This window comes from Hyposmocoma kahamanoa, unplaced genomic scaffold (genome assembly GCF_003589595.1).
Source record: "Hyposmocoma kahamanoa isolate Upper Pololo Valley unplaced genomic scaffold, ASM358959v1 67, whole genome shotgun sequence".
Taxonomy (NCBI): domain Eukaryota; kingdom Metazoa; phylum Arthropoda; class Insecta; order Lepidoptera; family Cosmopterigidae; genus Hyposmocoma; species Hyposmocoma kahamanoa.
In genome coordinates this window covers 3,446,285-3,466,282 of record NW_020653855.1, presented here as the reverse complement: position 1 = coordinate 3,466,282, position 19,998 = coordinate 3,446,285, and the positions used below count along the sequence as shown (strand labels likewise).

Below are 19,998 nucleotides of genomic sequence, written 5' to 3'. Positions count from 1 at the left end.
GTCTATTTTTGGCAGTTTCATAATCTTGATCTTAGTAAATAATTAGGTAATAATAAGTCGAAGGCGCTCTCGTGGCACTAAACGTGTTTTTCGTATACGAGTAATGAAAAAAGTATCTGCAAGAAATCTTTTATTAATTATCAAACTTTTTGTAATTATAATTACAGAAATGCGGTGAACCAAATTAACATCAGTGCTTTCTGGTTGGAAACTTCCGTCACTTATAATTCAGTTTAGAGTAACTAAAAAATAAATTTATCTTTATAGTATTGTTTTGTTTTAAGATATATAACGTAATATTAAGTTTACTGCATATCGCGATGTTATACTACTATGATATTCAATTATTTTTTGTGAAATTACACCACTAGTTTGTTATTATCTTATTATATAATTATTAATACAAACATCAACGCCTTTAGCATATGCAATGCAGCGTCTTTAGACATGCCGTGCTGTACCTTGCAACTGAGCCACGAAACGAACCAGCCGACCTTCCGAATTTTTGCATATGCGTATTGTAAGTGTTAGTTTTTGGTTTTTAACGACTTTTTTGCCGTACCGCCTTCTGTGAGAATTAGTGAGAAGTCTATGAAAGTTTTTCTTCTCTCAGCCAGACCTTTACAGCTTCTCCAAGAACGCAACAAATAATGTCCCCGTTTTTGAGAAAAAAAAAGAGTAAATGAAGTTATTACAATTACAATGATTACACAGAATAGTGAAGCAAGTGTGTCGGAATAAGTTAATAAACAAAAGGTCTTAGTCGTGAGAGCCGCAATTTCTTAGCATAGGAAAACAAGAAATACAAATTGTGATGGAATCTTATTGTCTAAATATATTGTTGCTAATGGACAAACTACAAAGGTTGTCGAATTCAGAATGTGTAGTGATGCGCGTAACTGTTATGAATACCACTGTTACTCACTCGGTAACAGTTATTTTAAAGTATAATCAATTTTTTCTGTAACAACATTAGGAATTTAAAAACAATTATGATCAATGAGTTCGTAATGATTGTCTAATAAAACGACTGTTATGTATTCTAGGAGAAGCAATAGTTAGGCAGTGGTTATATCTATTATCTTCATAATGAAGCTTGTAGTAATTAGTAAGTTTTTTTTTAAATAATACCAAGTGAGGGACGAACAAGTCAAGCACCTGGTGGTATTCTCCCGTCTCCCTGAGATATGGGTTGACAAGTCCTATGTGCCTATAATTTCACCAGCACCTTTAGCGACCAGTTACACAAGGCGAAAGTTTTCGCGCGGCCGTCGCGCGGCGACCGCCCAGTTACCACGCCTTCAAGTACGTTAATGGCGAATCTGAATTCTATTTGCTAGGCAACAACATTTAAATTCCTCTGAATAATACAACCGCGCGTAGATCAAATTCAAGCCAGTCTCGTCCGCGTGCCCGAGACGTTCATTTAAGTTAAAACGTGAAAGCTAAACCAATAGAGCGTATTTTGCTATGACAGTTAGACGCACGCGGTTGACGACCGCGCGGCGGCCGCACAGGTTGAACGCAATGAAATACGTGTCAAATAAATGCACCCTCGTTTTTTTATATTTTTAAGTTTGTTTATGTTTTTTTATTAATTGTCTACTAAGAATGTACTTGTACATTATTAATTGTAATAATAGCTGTGTATTTCTAAAATGCTGTACATAAATAAATGCAGTTGTTTATCGATAAGTTATGTCACTAATATTGTAACTTTTTTATAAAAAAGAACTGGCCTCAAAAATTTGATTATCCTCTGTCACTGTCGTCGTTACCGTGGTCTGATAAACGATTACTGAAACGCGGTCCTCGTCAAAACTATTTCGTCTCACCTGCTATATTTTCCATTGTCAGATTTTATTCTTTATAGTAGCAGTAGAGCTCCTTGTGCAAGAGTTCGTCCAGGGAAGTACTGCCACCTTACCTATTCCTGCCACCAAGCAGTAATGTCAGCATTACAGCGTTCCGGTTGTGACGGGTAAGGGTGCTGGTGAAGTTACAGACACACGGGACTTGTCAACTTGTGTATCAGGGAGACAGGCGCAGTGGCAGTGACCCTCAGATCTTTGCGATTTAAAGCTCCGAGTGGCACTGCAACTGTTATGGATTGGTGTGTCGCTTACCATCAGGCGCATGACTTGTTCGTCCCGTCCACTTGGTATTATATAAAAAAAATCATTGGAATCACATCTGTGTGTGTAGTTTTATTATATAATATTGTTTAAAGTAGAGTGTGTGAATAAACAGGATTCGCCTCCTAATATGTCACCTTTAGAGATAGAGTGTTTCCTTCCAATTTAAATGGAACTACTACTACTCTTTCTAACAAAACAAGCATCATCAAAATAGATTCACAAAAGTCTGAGTAATTGCGTAACTTACACAAAAAAATGCAGTCACGTTGAGAACCTCCTCCTTTTCTGAAGTCGATTTATAACAAACTATCAACTGCTTCATATTGTGTGTACGTGTACACGACCATATAGTACGGGCAGCTGATTTTCAATGATTAAAAAAATGTCACCCGGTATGACAACTTGGTACAAAAATTTTTATATGAGTTATTTAAAGACATCTTGGTATTCTTCCTGTCTCGTTTTAAGTTCTTTCTTTTCATTTACGATGTTTACAATAAAAATTCGCCATTAATATTTTTTATATTTAGCACATGCACCGCAATAGGGAAACCATGTTCTGCGGGAGCCAAGGACACACACATAGACAACCACAAATTACACTGAAACTTAAGAGAGAAATAAATGTAGGCCATTCAAATTTTTCTCCCGGCCCGGAATCGAACTACATGACAGACCAGCACGGTTAAAAAGTTGGTTAAGTTTTTATCACAACCTTTGACATTTAGGTTAACAACAAAAAGGTTAAACTCATCTTCTTAAAACTGATTAAACTTTTGAAAGGCGTCTAAACTAATATGACCTCAGCACCTCTTGTAACAGGTTTATTAGTTATTTTCCCTTGACCTTCTATTCAACACGACAGGCGGACTGATAAGTAAACTTGATTGTAATGCCAGTACGTCGGCAGCTATTTTAAATCTCTGCAGTTACTTATTAAAAAATGATAAACCATAATTTACAGACGGCTATAAGTAACAGATTGACGAAATCCTAATACTGATGCCATATTTATTATTTCTAGTAATGGTACCTGTATAATGAAGTGTTAATTAAATAAGTAATGCAAAAGTCTGCTAAGTGGATTAAAACTCTTAAAAACGAGCAAATTTATATGCTTTTCCAATGAAGTGATATACTTAAATGTACAAATTTGACTTGTTGAAAAACTTATATTTATGAAATTGAAACTATTTTTCGGATCTCAATTGCTTAAATTTGTTTTTTCAGGTCCGGAAAGATAATGTCCTATATTTCACTGCCTTATAGATAACTAGGATTAAGTTTATATACATAATTATAGTTATGGTAATAGAAAAACGGATTTATTAATCATGTTAATAATATTCTAAAAACGAACTGTTATTAGAACACCCAGACATTAGTCTAACAGGATTGTTTTTGTGAATAATAGACGCCAACCACAATCTTTTTTTACATAAAAAATGAGTGCGCATTTGACCTTCATCTCACATGATGGAAAGTGATGATGAGGTCGAGGATGTAGCATGCACACCTAAATAATGCCTATTCACTCTCGCCTTGAAAAGGTCCAAGTTATAGCGTTCGAGGAACAAGTCCGCAGGCAGGGAATTCCACTCCTTAGCCGCTCGCCATACAAAAATGGAAGCGAAACGCTTCGTACGAATCCGGGGAATATCCACAACATAGGGGTGGAACCCCAGCCCACATCTAGTCCCCTGATGATGGAAAGGGGAGGAAGCGACGATGTTATCTAATAGTTTGTTTTATTGACTATGTATCGTATGGTAGGGTTACAAAATTGATATTTTTTGAAGAAACATCTTCAAAGGTAATTCTATCTTTTGAACTTAATTATCAAGCACCAAGCAACAACAGGAAACCAAAACACTCACACACACAAACGCACAATGTCTTATAGATTTTAAGACTTTCGTGGTTATTCACTAAATGATTATCACTAATATCACGATTGCACGCTCCATGGACACGGGTTGACCCGTGTCCATGGAGCGGGCAACCGTTCCGAAATACCGGGGAAATAAAAAGAAGTCATACCATGGTAAGAAACCTGATATTAGTGATAACACAATGTCTTAGTAGCAGTAGAGCTCCTTTTGAAAGTATCTATTTATTAATTAAATTTTTATTGAATTGATATTCAATTATTTTTTGTGAAATTACTCCACTAGCGACTTTTTAGTCGTAGCGCTCATAGATGGCGCTACGACTAAAAAGTCGTTGAAAGACCGAGTACAAAGACACGACGCAAGCACATAGAAAAATTCGTGAGGTCCGTTGGTTCGTTCCGTGGCTTAGTTGGTATAGCGTCTGCCACGATATGCAAGAAGACGTCGCGCGTCGGTTCGAATCCGACCGGATCGAAGGATTTTTTCTGAGTGTTCTCTATTGTATTTTTGTATTAATAATTATAACAAAGTACCTATTTATGCCGCCAAGCAGCAATGTGAACGTTCCGATTTGGAAGGGTGAGGGTGCTGGTGAAATTACAGCCACATGGGACTTGTCAACTTATGTCCCAGGGTAACGCATGAAGAGCGCAGTGGTAGAGCCACTTACATCTTTGCGATTTAAAGATCCGAGTGGCACTGCAACCATTACAGACAGACGTGTTGTTTACCACCAAGCGCGCGCGACATGTTCAAAACCGAACTAAAGTAATGCTTACATTACTGTTTGGCGGCAGAAATAGGTAGGATAGCAATACTTCCTGGACGAACTCTTTCACAAGGAGCATCCAATTACTGGACACTATTAATCTTATACATCTGTCTTTATTAATTTTATTCTGAATAACATCGAGATTCCAGTGGTCAAATTAATCACGTGATAACATTATACCAGTGCAGAAATAGTCGGCTTTGTGTGATTTTCCTTATGATGTGTACACGTATTTTTGAGATAGACCTCTGTTCTAGAAAGTTATCGTCGATTGTTTTGTTGTTAGTAGTTACGCCGATTGCCTGGGGTCCAATTCTGCTAATTTTGTTAGAACTACTAGTCATTGTAATTTCATTTATTTATTTATTAAAGACATAATGTAAACTTATAGTAACAACCAAAACGCTTACATGCCAATTTCTTATACTACATACATATTTGATACGCTAAGTTTGTCTTATAAATTAGTTTGCTAATGCTGTCGCAAAAGATGTCAGAATCCTGGACATTAGCGACCTGGACTCGACTATTAAGCAACGTGAGACTACGTTTCGTGGCCGCGTTGTCAGCCCGGCAAGTGTGTCGCATGGGGGGCGCAAACAATGTGCAGACTTACCTGTTTGGCACAAACAGATCGACGTGAAATACGTAATTTACGTCCTACTTCCGAGATGTCAAGACCGACCATTCCGTAGACAAATACGGAAGGAATGAGCAGCGGATAGTAACCATACATTCTCTTGTATAAGAATCGAGCCAATTTGCTTTGTATTTTTTCGATCTGGAGACAATATTTATCCTAAGGATACCAGATTTCCGCGCACTATTCCAGCCCACTTCTTACAAAAGCATTGTAAAGTATAAGTGCCACCCTACTATCACGAAACTGTGAGGATGTTCGCATAACAAAACCAAGCATTAAATTAAGAGTACATTGCAATTATGATTATTACTTGCCAATCTGTTAAGATATAGTTGCAATGGCAGTTGAATGGTTAGTGGAATGGCAGTGCTGGTATATTCATTAATTCAATTACTAACAATCGATGTTGCCAAAAACTACTATGGAAATTATTATGTATACATCAATTTTTATCTCCTTTAAACTGCACCAATTTAGTCTTTAAATTAAATATAGTTTTTGGTATTCTGCACTTCAACACTTCAAAAAATATAAGATATATACATATATATCTTATAATTTTTGGTATTCTGCTCTTCAACGGAGAGTGGATGGCACTATATTTAATTTTAAGACTAAATCGGTGCAGTTTGGTTCTTATCTTATATGTATAAGATAAGAACCAAACCAAACTAAAAACCTATAAGAACCAAAGGCAACGGAATTGACCCACAACATCCACACCAGAACCATTTTAAAAAAGTTCATATCCGAACTCGGTCCATGAAAAATCAAACCGGCACTTCTTTCTTTTTTATGATACCAAACTAACGGGACGAACTGGATGGTGCGCGACACGCCTGTCCATAATAGTTACAGTGTCGCTCAGAGCTTTAAATCGCAAAGATCTGCACTGGCACTGCGCCCGTCACCCTATGACATAAGTTGACAAGTTCTATGTGACTGTATTTTCACGGTAGAATTAAGTAAGGTGGCGGCTCTGGACAAACTCTTCCACAAGGGCCTATATTGCTACTAAAATAAAAATTGAAATCCTCATCCAGCGCACAGAGTGAAAACCGTTCAACCATCGAGGTCGGTATAAAGGCCTTAAACAAACATCTATTAACTTTGCTTCATTAAGTAAGTAAATTTTGCTTTGATAAAGTGTTTTGGACATTGTTTAGGAGATAAGTTTAAAGAAATTAATATTGTTACACCAACGTCACAGTACAATGTAAATTATGTTTGGTAGCAGTAGCGCTCCCTGTGAAAGTGTTCGTTTAGGGAAGCATTGACACCTTATCTCTTTCTGCCGCCAAGCAGTAATGTGAACATTTTTCCGTTCTGGTTTAGAAGGGAATGGGTGCTGGTGAAATTACAGGCAGTTGGGACTTGTCAACGTATGTCTCAGGGTGACAGGCGCAGTGACAGTCCTCATCAGATTTTTTGCGATTTAAAGTTCTGAGTGGCACTGCAACTGTTATGGACAGGGGTGTAGCCAACCATCAAGCACACGACTTGTTAGTCCCGTCATTTGACATTATAAAAAAAAATATTTATGAAAAATAGTGACAGACGCAACGTTAATACGACAAATAAATAAACCGGCTGTTCTTCATAAAATCACTAATTCATTTAAGAGGTAATGTATGCGCTTTCATAATAAGATTCTGGTTGATATTGAAAATTTGCCATTTACGTTTAAAACTACTGTGAAGCGAAAACTTTATACTAAAAGCTATTATACAGCTTCTGCGTAGGTACTTAAATGACAAAAATCCGTAGCTTTGCAGGTAGTCTCGATCTATGATGTTTGAACTAATATTGTAAATGATAAATGCGTACAAATCTATATTCATAAAGAGCAACCCCTAGAATATCTTTCTCTTTTTTCTCAGAGGAAACTGCCTTACGAATGAGCATAAGTAGAATTAAATCAATATGGCGATTTCAAGTGTAATTTACTTACCTATGAATGAATGAGTTTGAGTTACATTTGAAGACAATAAATAACAAAGAATTTTTCTGCCTTCTGCATATCTATAAACGATCGCCAGATCTCTGAGTACAATGATACTGTTGCTAGCTGACCCCAATACGAATTTGTTCTACACGATGCTGTCAAATCAAAATAAGCAATCGCCATATCCGCACCGCCATCATCACTCACACCGCATACAAACGCGGAGATTCGGGTGACCATGATTTTAGAGTTTGTAGGGTATATTATCTCTTTACCATAACGGGGAGAAGCGGTGGATAACCACCGCGTGAGATTACTACTCACTAAAGTCCACCCAGTATTCCACATAGGATGGGACCACATGCTTTACGTGTCGATGGTTGTCGATAGCTGACCCACCTCCAGGGGATTACTTCATCCCCTCTGCATCCTTAGCGGCTTGCCAGAAATACTTGACACGCCAACCAAAAGTGACACCGTAGTCTATTGAGTGTATTCAGACATCAGTTAACAAGTGAGAACAAGTGTTTCTAAGTGTTCGATCTTTATATTAATAATTATAACAAACTAGTGGAGTAATTGCACAAAAAATAATTGATTATCAATTTAATTCAAATTTAATTACAGGTAATAGTGACATCTCTAGCCAGGGCTAGCATCTGTAAAGTTACCTAACTGGGTGATGGAATATTTTCATAGATTAGTTATAGATGGTGCTACGGCTCAAACGTCGTTGAAAACCAGTACAAAGATCTGACAAAAAGCAAAAAGAAAAATTCGTGAGGTCCGCTGGTTCGTTCCGTGGCTTAGTTGGCATAGCGTTTAGCACAGTTTGCTAGAAGACGTCGGTTCGAATCCGGCCGGATTGAAGAAATTATTTCTAATTGTTCGACCTTAGTATTATAACAAACTAGTGGAGAAATTAAAAAAAAATTGAATATTAATCCAATACAAATTTAAGTGAGAACAAATTTTAAAAAGAGTTTTTCATTTCATTTCATTCTTTGAATATGGAATATGTTTTAAGTATTCAAATATTTTTGTGGCGTTGTGAGAATGTTATCTCCTATGCATTTAATATTTATCATAAAATTTTAACGAGGCTCTCAACAAAACGGTGAATTGTTCGGTTGACCTCGTCAATGGACGTTTGGAACTGTTACTTATTTACATAGACTGCTAATTATTTATACCAACTAAAAGTACACTTGTGGCAATATTATTGTTATTTCGTATTTAGTAGCAGTAGGATCGTTGTGCAAGAGTTCATCCGTGGAAGTGTTGCCATCGTACTTATTATTACGTGAAAGTTCCGCCAAGCATTAATGTGAGCATTAATTACAGGCTCTTGGGACTTGTCAACTTATGTCGCAGAAAGACGGGCGCGGTGTTAGTGTCCCGTAGATCTTTACGATTTAAAACTCTGAGTGGCTGTAACTGCTCTGGACAGGTGTGAGTGTGACGCTTACCATGAGCCTCACCGTCACTTGGTATAATAAAAAAATAGAAAAATGCAATATACTTATTTATAATACGCGTCTTTGGGAATAGTCCTAAATATTTAACAATTAGATGGTGACCCTAACGCCAGTGTCGCGTTGCAAGTAGATAATGGCACCGGATAGTGGCATTATCTCTAGAATATCACTCGATGCCCATCGACCATTGTCCACACATTGACGACATGCACCACTACTATTGGTTACTCACATTTAACTCAAAAACTATTCCAGAATGTTGAGCGAGTTAGGCCATGCGCTCATTGGCAATGCGCAGATGGTATGACAAGGGGATCCTTCAGCATTTCTACATGTATGCGCACACTGACGGCAATTATGCCGTCATCCTTACCGCCGTTATCCTTAGGCATGCCCAAGCATACCGTCTCAACAACGCATTGCGCTCGTTCTGATTCAATAAGTGTCTTAAACAGCTAAAAACAAATCGAAACAGAAAACTTTGATATTATCTAGCGAAATTATGTCGATTATAGTCCATCAGGAGTCTTGTTTTGTCTGAACGCGTTATAGCTGTAATGATTTTTAGTAGAAAAAAACCCCGTAATGTATCGAAAAATGAATGTTACTTGGTACTATGGCGGCTTAGATCCACACGACGTGTAACGCGTAGCTGTGTTTCCATCCACCATTTTTTTAAATTATAAATAATAAAAAGAATACCAAAGCGGTTAAGGACACTGTGAGTCCTTAGGACGTTAGACGGATAAATAGAATATTATCACAAATTTAAATAGAGAAACACATTTCCGAAAGTTGTCATATGACCTTAAAAAAGGCTTGGAAAAAGACCCTCAAAATAAACAAACGTGTACGAAAACAATGATGCGAATGGCGATAGAATTGTGCAAAAATCGTTGCGGGTGGAGGTCTTTAAACTCCACCTACCATAAGGGGCAGTCGCAACACGTGGTTTATTTATATAAAAAAACAATTTAACAAGTTTCCATCTGTTTACACAGAACTAATGTCATTTTGCAAATAACAATCCATTTTTGAGCCCTGTTATATGCTGCACAAACTTTTGTTTCTTTTCGACCGACTTCAAAAAGGAGGTTCTCAAATTCGACTATATTGTCGTGTGAATGTTACGTGACCATTCCGACATTTATGAAATAATATACGAATTCGGTTTATTGAATTTTACTCAGTTTCCGTAAACAATTTCCATCATACTTAATAAATAGATTTAGCCAAACAGCGAAAGCGGGTTGCTCACCCGCAACTCTTAGGGTCGTATTCTAGAACTTTACTCAATGCTCAAGTTAGGATCTGAGTACGATTTCAAGCACTGGAAATACGACCCTAATGGCAGGGACTTGAGTATGATTTCGAGTGCTTTAAACCATACTCAAATCCCGACTTGAGCATTGAGCAGAGTTCTGGAATACGACCTTTAAAGTCTATTTTTTTTTTATAAACAAAGTTATAATTATTATATAGCATCATTAACTTCGAGTAATAAGTGCTATGGCTACTAAAATTTTATTTTGTGGTGACAAAAAACTATTAAATGGTTTTTGACCTCGAATAAAATCCGCCAAAACTTCCTACAGGCACTTTAGTAGGGGCCAAGGGTCAAACAAAGTTTCAAAATAATATCTTTGTAGTACTTCAATATGTATTTCCTTGACACCGTTCTCATAAAATGGCCATCCAGTTTATTTATCCAATTCATGGTAGTTAAATAACTGAATATAATGAGACTGAGTCAAATAAGTTTTTGTCATTGGAGAACTGTGTAGAAATTATAAATTTTTTTAGCAATTTCAATTAATCAAGAGTTATTTATATGTGGTCGAAATAATGAGTCCCAATTTACTAAAAGCTAAGCTTCGGACCTACTCGGGTTTTGCGGAAGTTGACGATTGTACTGTAAAACTATTTCATTCTGTATGTCACATCAGTTCCCTGCAATTTAAAGTTTACCTTATGCACATAATCATAAGGTTAATATTACTTAATGAAGGTTACACAGTGGCGTTCTATTTTTTGAATTATTGTGTGTGCTAGAAAATTATTACGTCAAAAATCGTCAAATGTCGCCGAAATTTAGAATTTAGCGCAAATCGTTTATGAACTGCGTTGCGTGATTGAAATTTATTTCTAGTGTTTAGTAAAAACTGTTTCAGAAACAAAATTTAGGTACTAGAAATAATACTAAACAAGGTTAAATGTTTATAATACTTAGGACCTATAGCGTATAATTTGAAATAATTGAACTCCATACTGAAATACGGCTTTCAGTTTATAGGGAACGACAACACTGTCACATTACTAGTATCGTAAAAAGTATAGAATGTAACAATTACGAATGATATTCAAAAAAACTCCAGTGGTGGCAGAGTAACTAATTATGTCACTTTTTTACGAATCTGTATTATTAACATCTCCTAATGTCAGTTTTATAATGGTTTGAAACAATTAACAAAATGAAGTCGTTATTAAAATTTATGAGTTTATTTTAGTAGAATAATTAATTGCGTAGGTTAATTATGTCACTCTGTTACTGTAATTGGGATTGAAATGGGTTATTCGGATTGAAATCATTGTGTTGCCCTTCTTGCCTTCTTCAACTTTTAAGATTGGCCCCTAGTTTATTTTTCTTTGAAAAATGTCAATCACGTTTATTTTGCATAACAGTCACATTGAAACTAAGTAAAATATAAAAAACCGCTTACAAGAGGTTGTAGATCTCGTTTCGCCAGATATGTTAATAACTTAAATTTGCTAAAAATGTCAATTTTCGTTACTTGTGATAAGGAAACTCAATAATTTTACAGTTTTTAAGGCACTTCAATAATTTTACAAGTTAAAAATTAAGTGTTATCTTTTTCTCTTCCAATTGTTTACTATAAATGGATAGCGTTATTTATGAACAAACATATTCTCACATTCAATTCAATTTTCATAACAACATTGACACTTTGATTTAGTACCTATCTACCCATACAATGTAAACTTAAAAAAATATCTTTTGAGTTTGATAAATCATCAAATTTTCATTCGTATTTTGTAACTACTTGTGTAATGACAAAGTTGTACATTATTTTTGGGGTATTTCAGTTTGAATTCGTTTAAGTTATTTGTTATGTGACAATCAGTTAGTCATTTTCATTCGTTTTATATCCCAAACTCGGATTTTCAAAGCTCCGTGATTCATAGCTTCACTATGCGACATTCCATAAGTTAACACCGGCTCTATCAACGTGAAGTAAAAGCAACGATTTAGTACTAGACACGTATATAGTGATGGAAAAGTATGCCGTGGGTTTTCCGCGTATAGTGTACTTTTAATGAGAACTAGTATTTAGATAAATGATATTAGTAAGTTAATAATAAAACTGGTATTACTGTTAGTTTTTTATTGGGATTTGTTTTTTGTTGAAAAAGTTTTTAAATTACGTATTTTCATAATATCTATAGTACTTACTCAGGGGAGATAAATCTGTAATTACATCCATTTTTCAATTTTCACAAAATCAATACGAAATGTTTTAGTTTTCACTTTAAATGGGTGCTTTAGTCTGTCACCCATTTCTTTGGCACTCTATTTTGTGTTACTATCACAAGAACATGTTTCGAAACACATAATCAAAAACTATTCACTGCAATAGGCTGTATCAGTGTCACCGATCGCGCATTTTTGTGTGTTTGTATTTGATGATATGATACAATCGGTTGAACTATCACACTGGTTTTGTTCACCCGTCCAGAGCAGGTCTCCAATGACAATTGCACTTTTATCACACACTTCAAGCACTCAAACTGAGTTGTTACACACTGTACGGAAGAATCATCTTATAATCAACGCGATTCCACTATTATTGTACTTTGTATAATACGATAAAAGCACTGATTTGCCGTCTTGAACACACACGACACAAAAACACTTGCTGAGACGTCACTGAACTAAACCTGTTTTGTTTTTTTACTGTCCAACAAGTTGTTCTCGCACCACGTGATCGACTAAATGCATGTAGTACATGAGCTTATCGGTAGATGGCGATGCATGCGCTCCGTTAAAAATCAGCGGGAAAATGTAATTAAATTCCATCTCCGCTAGATTATTTTTCAGGTGAAACTAACCGTGAAAATTTTATTACTGCCATTGAGGTTCCTTTGAAATGAATTTGTTTTATGTTGATTGGAATAGACGGTTGTAAAACAAAGAACTTTGCCTGACTTGCAAGGTTTTTTATGTGAAAAATATTGTTTAACCATTGTTTATCCAACAGTGAGACGAATGAAAATTTGATTACCTACCTACTGTTATTTGCAATAGTATTTCATTGTCAAAAAAATAAAACCCTCATGAATTAATAAAAGAAAAAAGTGATTTTTACTCACCTGTTATTTTCAAACTGTTATACCCTTAATTTTCCATCCCTAATCCATTATTTTTCAAGGTCAAATGTCATTGTTTAGAAAAGGTCATAGACATTTTTTGTGATTTTTTTCTAGTTGCTATAGCAACGGTAACTGTCAAACATAGCTCTGAAAGTTTCAAACCGTTCTTTGGTGAGTTTTTTATTTAAAAAAATCATATTTTATGTAAATTGGTGTGAAATTACAAAGTAGAGGTCAACGTTATTATATGATAGACACATTGTGTGTGGGACGTACGTAATTTTTAGTGGTTTTATAACTTTAATTTACTGCAAAAATAATGAAAAGGTGTTACATAGAATAATAAAGTTATACCTCTTTCTATAAAAAAAAAAACCTCAAAAGTTAGTGGAATTACATCTATGTGACAAGTTTTATGGAAATCGGTTAACGGAGAGGGGGTGAAATCCAATAAACCGGATTCATCCCCTAATTTGCCACCCGCAGAGGGGATATTTTCTTCGAATTTGTATGAGACCAATATTATAATTGAGACACTTCCCTTTCCAACAAAATAAATAAATAAAATCGGTTCACAAATTTTGTAGTAATCGCCTAACATACAAACAAAAAAAATACAATCGAAATGGGGTTCCTTCTTTGTTAAAGTCTGTTAAAAGTAATGCAGTCGTAAAACTTTACTGTAGCAGTAGAAGTAATGCCACTGTACCTATTTCTGCTGCCAAGCAGTAATACCAGCATTACTTTGTTCCAGTTTTATAGGGTAAGGGTGCTGGTTAAATCATAGGCACATAGGACTTGTAAACTTAGGGTGACAGGCGCAGTGGAAGGGCCTCTACGATCTTTGCGGTTTAAATCTCTGAGTGGCATTGCAACTTTTAAGGACAGGCATGTAGCTTACCATTATGCAGCAGCATTGGGTAAGGTATTGCAGGGTTTCATCTGCTTCATGGCAGAATCTGTTTGCTCACTGCGTAAGATTTGACATGTGCTTATTCAAGCCACAGTGCCTCGTTAAGGCTCTAGTCTGTATTCTAATGCCATTACTGCTCAGTGCTAGAGCTCTACAGAGCTTATCGTTGTAGGTGGTTATTAGATCTTTTGAGTGTTCAAAATTTTCAACTTAGATGCTAAATAAGGCTGCTTTTGAGTCCTACGCTACTTTTCCCAGGTCCTGATAAGAATCCAAGATGCCAGAGCTTATAGAGCAGATGTACTGCTCTCAGCAGATTGTTATACCTCCAAAGTTTCCTTATATACTCAAGAGGTATTGCAAAGGTAAGATTGCATCATCTCAATTAAAATATTATTTTATATGTATTTATTTGTAAAACAATTCATTTTTACAATCTAAAAATGTTAATAATACAAATAAAAATAAAAATTCGAACTTTGGTGGTGGGAATCAATATTTGGTGGTAGAATGTTTCAGGCCTTTTCAATATAGATTTAAAAAAGGTCTCAGAATATTTCACCTATAGAATTACTTTTACAAAAAAAATGTACATGACAAACTGTTAAAAAAGTCTTTAAATACTGGTATGAATAATTGAAAATATGGCTGATTAATATTTAACTGGGCTGACTATCTGTTACATGTGCCGAGAAAATTGTCACAAATTGGTGTCCACTAAAAGAGTATTATAGCTCTTGATAGAGCTCACTGGAAAGATTTTAGGATGCCTGCCTTTGTCAGAAGGCACACTGAATTAAGAGATGCTATAGAAGATTGATAAGACAATTATAACTCTGCTAAACGGGCTTTGTAAATGAATATTTAATTGCGTTTTTTTATTGCTATTGATAGGACGAAACATTAGACGAAGAGGGAAAGGTCTATAAAGGTCTATCTAAAGGTTTATAAATATTTCGGTTGAGTTATAAATTCGCTAATAAAAATAATTAGCTTATTTTCTTTACCTTCATTTCATTATAAAAAACACTCAGTGGTATGGGTTTAGAGCTTGATATTAATTTTATTATTATAAGTAAAAGAACCACTTGTAAGAGAGTATTATGCAATCAAATGAAACTTTGCTATTATAAAATTCAAAGGCATTAACAACTTGAAACGAAGATGTGAAAGAAAGATGCCTTTATTAAAAATTGTGGTTCAAACCGCAATATTATTACTATTGTGGCGAGGTCATTGTGTAGAGAATGATTCAAAATTTCAAAAGTAAGTGGCCAGGAGCCAGAAAAGAGGGTTATAAAAACTGAGATGACGATAAAGAGAGAGATCCTGCGTGATTAGCCTTTACACGGACGCTCTTTCCGTTGTAAGAAAAACGAACACGAGCAATCGCGCGCGAATAAACGTTAGCTTAAAAAGCTTCAAATACATTATCCCGTACGATTGCGCGTGCAGGCTGTCCCGCGCGCAATCCTGTATGCCTGTCTCGAGTATCTGAAAGTGCGTTTCAGCTTTCTCTGGTCTTAGGACAAACCCTGTCGCAGGTCCCAACTTTTCCTTCTTACAATTCCGGTTTTTATTCACACTCCTTCATCGTTCATGCGGTCAGACTTTGGAACGCACTTACATCTATTAACGAAAGCACATCATTATTTATCTACTGTTCCATCCATCTTATATATATTATCTTATATTATATTATGAAATATGTATTATGTAAGTATTTATCTAGTTTATAATGATATTAATATTGTGTTACATAATTTTGTGCACGTAAGCCTGTTATGGTAGTTGTCCTGTATTTAGTTTTGATGGAAGAAATTTCTTATACACGGGAAAAACAGATTACTTAGAAAAAGATAAATTTCTTTTTATGAAGACAAATTTATTAAATCCAACAAAACGATCCTCTCCCTATAGACGCTAGAGAATAATTACTTGATGAATTAATTGTAAAAAAACGTCTGAAAAGTGTATTTTAGTTATATGACAGAAATATTTAATCCAAGAGCAAATTAATTTACTACAAGTCACAAAGCCACTCTAGATTCAACAAAATATTTATTAGTTATTAGAAATGTCTGATTTTCACATGAAAGAAAAGAATGAAAAATTGAGAGGTACTTAATTATTTGACTGAAGATTTATGTTTTCTTATATTGAAAAGGGTAAATTATATTATAATAAAGGGTAAATATAGGGTTACGGACCCAACAGTACGTCTCACTGGCGTGAAAGCACACAGTTCAGGGTCAAACCCTTAAAGTAGCAAAAATAGGACGGAAGCTTCTCAAATACTTGAGTATCGTTCAGTGCCCTATAAATGCTACAGCGGCAGAAAGCACTAACAATTCAAAATATATGAGATGACTTATACTATTGAAGTTAACAAAACGATGGCGCATTTCAGAGTACAACTAATGCCATCTAGCAGTGGCGTGTTGGAACTAATTGCATGTTAAAGTTGTGCTTGTTACAAGTGTAGTTTGATTTCATGCTGAAAGCAAATTTCTTAAATTATGACTACAAATAACACCCTAACAAACTAGAGATACTACGTATTGTTTCTTTGGATAAATGACTGTTTATGATTTTTATGATTACAAGCACAAGTAAAAGTAATCGTTACCGCGTGCGCCTTCGGCGACATGTCACGACGACATTGACTATGAAAACGCAATGAAATGTTGCTTTAAAAATATACTCTAGAATTTAGAATATTAATCTGAATAGCAAACTACTTCTGTTTTTGTTTAAGAATATATTTTCTTAAAATACACCCAAGAAATTTTGAATTCATTTAAGATTATTTAAATTTGAATAATATTAAATAATAATAATAGAGTGACTGTGTAGAGGGAACTATTCACCTTTTTGCAAAATTGTATTATACTAGCTTTAGTACAACTGCTCTGGTATTCCAGCGGCAATAAAAACTCAACCCTATGACCTACTTCGATGGTCGTTCGAGTACTTCAAGGCTCTCTCCCTACGGCGTCCGCCGCCGGTTAAGCTGCGACTCGAGTACCCTGTATACAGCACTGAAGGTGGACTCACCAGGGGTTGTTTGAAAGTATTGTGCAATCAGGTGAGTTTGTTAACGCTAGCATGTTGCTTTTGGACTCTGACGTGGTGGTGCCAGTATTTAATTGTTAAGTTGCAGATGAATTAGCGAAAAAAGTCGTACGTAGCTCAGTTGGGAGAGCACTGCATTCGATACGTATTCGTCCCGAATCCGAGCGTATATAAATCTAGAAAACCCAGACCCACTTCGTATGTCGCTTGTTCACTAAGGCCGGGTAGTCTCGAAGTCAGATGGGTTTCTGAGCGTGAAAATGAAGCGCGATTCCTACTATATCTTTCTCATCTGTGAGTTAAATCCACTATTGTTCCGATTAGAACTGTCAAAAGTTTCCAATCGGCCAGTTGTGAATCGCAATTATGTGCCTCGACTCGGAAAAGACGCAGTTTCCACTCGGGAGCGGAACCAAAATCAATCTGCTGAAAGCGCTTCAAATCCTGCCGGATCAAAGGATATTTTCTCAATGTAAAATCACCGTGATATTCAATTATCTGTAGTTTGTGTTGTACTATCTGAGACTTTTTACAGACGTATTTGTTAGTTCGACCCCTCCTACGTAAAGTATCGTATGTCGAAATTGCCAAGTTTACAAGGGAGCGTTTTAAAGTTCTGAATTCACTGAATGAGTGATCACCATAGATCATATCACCGATACCTAGGATTTTATAATACTCTATGTGAGTAATAAGCTTTGCCGAATAAAACGTCGCATTAAAAAAGTCACGTGTTATGTTCATTTCAGTGAATTCAGAACTTTAAAACGCTTCCCTGTAAACTTGGCAATTTCGACATACGATACTTTACGTCGGAGGGATCGAGTTATGTAGTAAGTTCAAACGTGCGAGCGTCCTCCCAACAACGACCTTATGCTCCATCGGACTGGTGTTTAAGCTAGCTCTTTTTTTATTATCACCGTTTAGATCAAACAACTTGCATATTTTTATACCAAAGTAACACCTGGTGAATTATTTAAAGACGTGGAACACTACTTATTCTTTATGATGTCAGTAATATAGTCCTGTGAGATTGATAGTATTTTTTAAATATCCCTGTGTAAACGAATACTAGTGAAGGTGTGCTTAACACGGTTTAGTAAAGGCGATTCAAACGCGATGCAGCGAGTCTTTCTAATCACACTAGTATTGCTAGACTTTTGCGAAGTTAATTCGCCAATTTATGTGTGTTTAGTAGCCGATATATTCTATAATTCTACTTGCTGCCGGAGGTTAGGGAATATGAACCCTCTTATTTCCCCAATTCCCCACACGTAGAACTACTCAAACCCCCGAATGAGTTGTGTTACAACTCCATTCCGCACAAATCTCCAATCAAGTTTGTAATTCCCCGGACATTTTGTTATGTAGCCTAAAATCGCCTTTTCCTATTTCAAACATTGCCTAAATATCGACGAGTCGCCGATCACTTTTTGTCGCCGCACGACTCTTCGAAGTAGCCTAAATTGCGAAAAAAATCGCCTAATCTGGCACCACTGATGCACACGTTCACAAATTCAGTGGCGCCGTAAACGCGCGTCGTCTCTGAGTTTATATCGCGTTCTACGCGCCTTTGATCTATACAAACGCAACAATCTGCTTTTTGATCCTTTACGGCGCCAAATGGCTTGTCTATTCATTTTACTTTGCAAAGAAATATTTTTTTATTGTCATTTGTTGTTATGTGAAGTGATAATAAACAACAATCTGCTTTTTGAGCCTCTACGGCACCAAATGGCTTGTTTTTTATTATCACTTCACATAACAACAATTGACAAATTTGATAGGCACTTTTTTCAATCAACTTGCTATTGAATATCGTCAGAAGAATCTTATTGAAATTATCTCGTGTGCAGCGCGACATAACTGTTACGTAAACTGTCACTCCCCCCGCGCCACGGAGCTACCTCAGGAAGCGACTCAGTTAAGCGGTAGACCTGTAACTACTTCTGCTGGTGCTCTTAGATAACTATGATAAGAAACGTCTTAAGCAAAAAATAGTTATTTGTTATGCAAGGCCAGAGAACAAATAAGTTGTGTGAGCGAGTTCTTGTCTCGAAACCTGAGCAAGAGAAGGAAGCTAACATTGAAAATAGATTGTAGGGCGAGGGTTTCAACGCTCGAGACGCAAAACGACTTTGCTGCCGAGCGAAACACACTTAAGTGCACCACAATACCTACCTAACCTTTTCCTCACTACCGTGAAAAAAAAACGCTTTTGCGCGCAGATTTCTAATTAAAGACAAAGCCTTTCCGAGCTAGTGAGGTGAAAAATTATTATTATCACAGTGCCTGAAAGTAAATTCCATTGCTCTGGTATTCATTGTACATGAAATTCTCTAGTTTGAGACCAAGTTATTGGTGTTTGTTTGGTACATTGTTATTATGGAACTTACTTTTGCAGTTGTCAAGTTTGATCGAGGTGCCTATACATGCGGTCAAGACAGCGTGGCAAGGGTTTTGCCTTGATCCAGCTGAATTAAGACGCATTCTGTGCATATGTCAAGTTTATCAGAGAGAAGAATACATTCCTTTCTTGCATTTCATCGCTGTTGCTGGTGGGCTTCTCACTAAGGTATCTAATTTAATTTCAAACACAATTATTTTTTAATTTTTTTTTTATATCAAATGACGGGACGAGCAAGTTGTGCGCCTGATGATAAGCTACACGCCTGTCCATAACAGTTGCAGTGCCACTCAGGGCTTTAAATCGCAAAGATCTGAGGAGCACTGCCACTGCGCCCGTCACCCTG

The 19,998-nt window shown here is 36.1% G+C and overlaps 2 protein-coding genes across 2 annotated transcripts in view; one reads left to right on the top strand and one right to left on the bottom strand.

Annotated features, from left to right (window-relative positions):
- LOC113232191 overlaps positions 1 to 12,672 on the bottom strand; it is a 97,448-nt gene extending 84,776 nt beyond the window's left edge. The window contains exon 1 of the mRNA XM_026466835.1: positions 12,341 to 12,672. Coding sequence (XP_026322620.1) covers positions 12,341 to 12,371 — 31 coding nt within the window. The 5' untranslated portion in view covers positions 12,372 to 12,672. The remainder of the gene's footprint in view (positions 1 to 12,340) is intronic.
- Positions 12,673 to 14,428: 1,756 nt separating this feature from the next.
- LOC113232142 overlaps positions 14,429 to 19,998 on the top strand; it is a 22,297-nt gene continuing 16,727 nt past the window's right edge. Inside the window, exons 1-3 of the mRNA XM_026466779.1 lie at positions 14,429 to 14,535; positions 17,095 to 17,258; positions 19,650 to 19,820. Of these exons, the coding sequence (XP_026322564.1) occupies positions 14,448 to 14,535; positions 17,095 to 17,258; positions 19,650 to 19,820 (423 nt within the window). The 5' untranslated portion in view covers positions 14,429 to 14,447. The remainder of the gene's footprint in view (positions 14,536 to 17,094; positions 17,259 to 19,649; positions 19,821 to 19,998) is intronic.